This window comes from Schistocerca cancellata, chromosome 1 (genome assembly GCF_023864275.1).
Source record: "Schistocerca cancellata isolate TAMUIC-IGC-003103 chromosome 1, iqSchCanc2.1, whole genome shotgun sequence".
NCBI classification, from domain to species: Eukaryota; Metazoa; Arthropoda; class Insecta; order Orthoptera; family Acrididae; genus Schistocerca; species Schistocerca cancellata.
In genome coordinates, this window is record NC_064626.1 from 419,745,167 (window position 1) to 419,750,137 (window position 4,971).

General features: G+C 40.8%; 1 protein-coding gene across 1 annotated transcript; it reads left to right on the forward strand.

Annotated features, from left to right (window-relative positions):
* Positions 1-1,339: 1,339 nt before the first annotated feature.
* On the forward strand, positions 1,340-4,650 carry LOC126180771 (craniofacial development protein 2-like). Its single transcript, XM_049924721.1, has 3 exons — positions 1,340-2,279; positions 4,350-4,409; positions 4,526-4,650. Exons 1-3 carry the CDS (start codon positions 1,340-1,342, stop codon positions 4,648-4,650), a joined length of 1,125 nt encoding a protein of 374 aa, XP_049780678.1.
* Positions 4,651-4,971: the final 321 nt, after the last annotated feature.

Sequence of the window (4,971 nt, forward strand, 5' to 3'; positions counted from 1 at the left end):
TTTGCAAATTCACTGCGGACGACACTTAAAAGCACGGCGTTAGTAGCTCTTATTGACCTTTGTATCAGCCACAGTGAACATGTTGAAGGTTTTAAAGTAACAAAGTAGTTGTTGACATTGAGGTATTAATGGATGACAGCAGGAAACAGCAATGAAATAATGTGAATTACATAAACCAGGAATTAAACAAGTCTACATAGCTTTGAACACAGCCAAAAAATGGTTGGTTCAAATGGCTCTGAGCACTATGGGATTTAACTTCTGAGGTCATCAGTCCCCTAGAACTTAGAACTACGTAAACCTAACTAACCTAAGGACATCACACACATCCATGCCCAAGGCGGGATTCGAACCTGCGACCGTAGTGGTCGCGCGGTTCCAGACTGTAGTGCCTAGAACCGCTTGTCCACCCCAGCCAGCGAACACAGTCATTTCACACTTCTTATTCACTGCATATTTGTGTGCTGTAACTAATACAGCAACCTTTTATTTTCTCATCTCTGATCTGGAACACGTGTCACATCTTACTTGTTTTCCTAGAGCAACTCTAGGTTTACAAGATCCACATTTCAGAATTCTGGTAATTGCTAGTCCTACCTCATGCTGAAAGCGTGGGTTGATAGCTGTCTCTTCAGATATGATCTCATCAACTGCCATTTCAGAAACTTGAAGCAAAAATGTGATTATTCAATTTTCTGTCAGTGATGAATATATCGCTAATTATAGGTATATTCATGATGGTATAGAACAGTGCAGGGCCATCATCTGGAACACCCGCTGGGTGGACTAAACTGTGCACTTCACATCCAGTGCATCAATTTCTTCAAAGATAGTATCATAGTACACTACTATCTCAGACTTGATTGTTGCGATGCTCAATGAAACAGCATTATGCCTTGAAGACACTAAACTAACAGCCTTCTTAAGTTTTTGAATGAAGGATATAAGAAGTAATATATCCAAAAACAATTAAGTTTTACATTTTGCTGTCAGGAACTCTTTTGGAATCTTTGCTTTTATTATTGTTTTGTACATGTGTGGCCTTTTTGTTTCCTCTTCCCAGTTTGACAAGCACATCTGATTTGCTTAATGGGGATATTTATGCTTACAAAAATAAATAAATAAATATGTGTGGGTTCCTGTAGTCATGTCCTAGTTGTTGAACCATGGGCAACGTATGAGTGGCCAACTAAGTGGTCCCGACAGTCGGGATACCAGTTACTTTGGAATAAGGCTGGGCATCTCGGACATATTCTGAGTCGTGGTCACCTTTTGTGCTCATACGGCAAAGACTACCAAATCCACCGGTTAGTCCCTCAGCCGTTAGGGGTAAAACCCAATGGGACTCGGGGCAAGTAAGGCTAGCAACCTGCTTCCCTGGTACTCTAAATATGATGCTGGCAATAATCAGAGCAAAATGCCTCGGACCTTTGGAGGTGACGGAGTCCCACCTCTAACTGACAAACCAGGGACTCCTAAGATACGACTTGGCAAGCAAATGGTAATGAGATGGGGAGCTATTAATATCAATGGGGGCTACTCTGGGAAGATGGTAGAGCTGGCAGAGGCTGCAAGTAAGATGGGACTGGACGTTTTAGCTGTTAGTGACATTCGGGTAAGGGGTGAGAAAGAAGAGGAAGTGGGAGAATACAAGGTCTACCTGTCAGGCGTCAAAGCAGGAATAGCACAATGGGGTGTAGGGCTTTACATCAGGAAAGAAATGGAACCCAGCGTAGTTGCAATAAGGTATGTAAACGAACGACTGATGTGGATAGATTTGACAGTGTCTAGCAAGAAAATTAGGATTGTGTCAGTATATTCGCATTGTGAAGGGACAGATCAAGATAAGATGGATAGTTTTTATGAGGCACTCAGTGATGTAGTTGTTAGAGTAAAGGACAAGGACAGTGTTCTGCTCATGGGTGATTTTAACGCCAGGATTGGAAATCGGACAGAAAGGTATGAAAAGGTTATGGGTAAATTTGGAAAGGAAATGGAGGCCAACAGGAACGGGAAACAACTCTTGGATTTCTGTGCCAGTATGGGCTTAGTAATCACAAACTCCTTTTTTAAACATGAGAACATTCACCAGTATACTTGCGCTGATAACCACGCAGTTGAGCGCCCCACAAACCAAACAAACCAGTATACTTGGGAAGGCAGGGGAACCAGATCTGTCATTGACTATATAATAACAGATCAGGAATTCAGGAAGGCTGTGAGGGACACACTTGTATTCAGGGGATTCTTTGATGACACTGATCATTATTTAATCTGCAGTGAAATTGGGATTGTGAGGCCGAAAGTGCAGGAGGTCAGGTCCATATGTAGGAGGATAAGAGTGGAGAAACTTCAGGATAAGGAAATCAGGCACAAGTACATAACAGCGATCTCAGAAAGGTACCAGTTAGTTGAATGTAGTCAATTACAGTCATTGGAAAAGGAATGGACAAGGTACAGGGACACAGTACTAGAAGTGGCTAAAGAATGTCTTGGAACAGTAGTGAAGAGTTGCTCAATGTAGGTGAAAATGCGATCAGTAATGTTTCAGATTTCGAGGTAGAATGGGATAGGAATGATGATGGAAATAGGATCACATTTGAGGAAGTGGAAAAAATGGTCAATAGATTGCAGTGCAATAAAGCGGCTGGGGTGGATGAAATTAAGTCTGAACTCATCAAATACAGTGGAATGTCAGGTCTTAAATGGCTACACAGGATAATTGAAATGGCGTGGGAGTCAGGACAGGTTCCATCAGACTGGACAAAAGCAGTAATCACACCAATCTTTAAACATGGAAACAGAAAAGATTGTAACAACTACAGAGGTATCTCTTTAATCAGCGTTGTGGGTAAAATCTTCGCAGGTATTGTTGAAAGGAAAGTGCGAGTATTAGTTGAGGACCAACTGGATGAAAATCAGTGTGGGTTTAGGCCTCTTAGAGGTTGTCAGGACCAGATCTTTAGCTTACGGCAAATAATGGAGAAGTGTTATGAGTGGAACAGGGAATTGTATCTATGCTTTATAGCTCTAGAAAAGGCATATGACTGGGTTCCTAGGAGGAAGTTATTGTCTGTTCTGCAAGATTATGGAATAGGAGGCAAACTTTTGCAAGCAATTAAAGGTCTTTACATGGATAGTCAGGCAGCAGTTAGAGTTGACGGTAAATTGAGTTTATGGTTCAGAGTAGTTTCAGGGGTAAGACAAGGCTGCAACCTGTCTCCACTGTTGTTCATATTATTTATGGATCATATGTTGAAAACAATAGACTGGCTGGGTGAGATTAAGATATGTGAACACAAAATAAGCAGTCTTGCATATGCGGATGACTTAGTTGTGATGGCAGATTCGATTGAAAGTTTGCAAAGTAATATTTCAGAGCTAGATCAGAAATGTAAGGACTATGGTATGAAGATTAGCATCTCCAAAACGAAACTAATGTCAGTGGGAAAGAAATATAAACGGATTGAGTGCCAAATAGGAGGAACAAAGTTAGAACAGGTGGACGGTTTCAAGTACTTTGGATGCATATTCTCACAGGATGGCAACATAGTGAAAGAACTGGAAGCGAGGTGTAGCAAAGCTAATGCAGTGAGCCCTCAGCTACGATCTACTCTCTTCTGCAAGAAGGAAGTCAGTACCAAGACTAAGTTATCTGTGCACCGTTCAATCTTTCGACCAACTTTGTTGTATGGGAGCGAAAGCTGGGTGGATTCAGGTTACCTTATCAACAAGGTTGAGGTTATGGATATGAAAGTAGCTAGGATGATTGCAGGTACTAGTAGATGGGAACAATGGCAGGAGGGTGTCCACAATGAGGAAATCAAAGAAAAACTGGGAATGAACTCTATAGATGTAGCAGTCAGGGCGAACAGGCTTAGATGGTGGGGTCATGTTACATGCATGGGAGAAGCAAGGTTACCCAAGAGACTCATGGATTCAGCAGTAGAGAGTAGGAGGAGTCGGGGCAGACCGAGGAGAAGGTACCTGGATTCGGTTAAGAATGATTTTGAAGTAATAGGTTTAACATCAGAAGAGACACCAATGTTAGCACTGAATAGGGGATCATGGAGGAACTGTATAAGGGGGCTATGCTCCAGACTGAACGCTGAAAGGCATAATCAGTCTTAAATGATGATGATGATGATGATGATGATATGTGGATACAATGCAACCTGCAAACCAAGATCATCCTCCAAAACTTTACGAGCCTAGGAAATAAGCACAATGATTTGGACGTAGCAGCATGTTTTAATAAACCAGATGTTTCAGTTATTACTGATCATTGGTACACCAAAAAAGAATCTTATTATGCACCCATTAACAAAGAATTTCTGCTCATCTTTCAGTAGGGATATCAAACCTTATGGTGATGTTGCAAAAAGTGGCAATAATTGGTGCTCAAAGATGTAATTCCTACGTGTTGAAGGTGTTACTCAACTTTCTGCGATAAGCTATAGATGGGAAAGGAAACATAATTTTAGATATAGACAGACCTACATCTGAAATTACTGATTTGTTTTAGCTAATCTCTATCAGTTGCTTGTAGAGAGAGATAGTAAATACTGTGGGAAAACGGCTGGTAATTATGCTGATAATGTTCACAGTTTAATAAAACCTTATCTAACACAAATCAGTTTTCACTCATAAGGATGGTGAGTGGCACACACAGATCTAACATTACTGATAGGTAATACAGGATACCCAGGACTTTGTACTGGGATACTTTCTTTTGTTGATTTGTGTAAATGACAAAATACTGCTCCTCAAATTCAAGGATAGTTCTGTGTACTGATGCTACACCCATTGCATGCAAGTGTAAAGATTATGAGCAACTACAAAAACTATGAAACTGTATTACAAATGAAATAACTCAGTATTTCTATGAAAGTCATCTCATTGTCAGCACAAGATAGGAGCAGTAACGGATTTTCACCCCACAAGACAGATTTTTAAATTCAGTTGTGCACT

Coding starts and splice junctions, on each gene's coding strand:
- LOC126180771 (XM_049924721.1), top strand. CDS start 1,340: ATGGGACTCGGGGCAAGTAAGGCTAGCAACCTGCTTCCCTGGTACTCT. Junction 2,280..4,349: donor TGATCATTATTTAATCTGCA/GTGAAATTGGGA, acceptor CTCATCTTTCAG/TAGGGATATCAAACCTTATG. Junction 4,410..4,525: donor AATAATTGGTGCTCAAAGAT/GTAATTCCTACG, acceptor GATTTGTTTTAG/CTAATCTCTATCAGTTGCTT.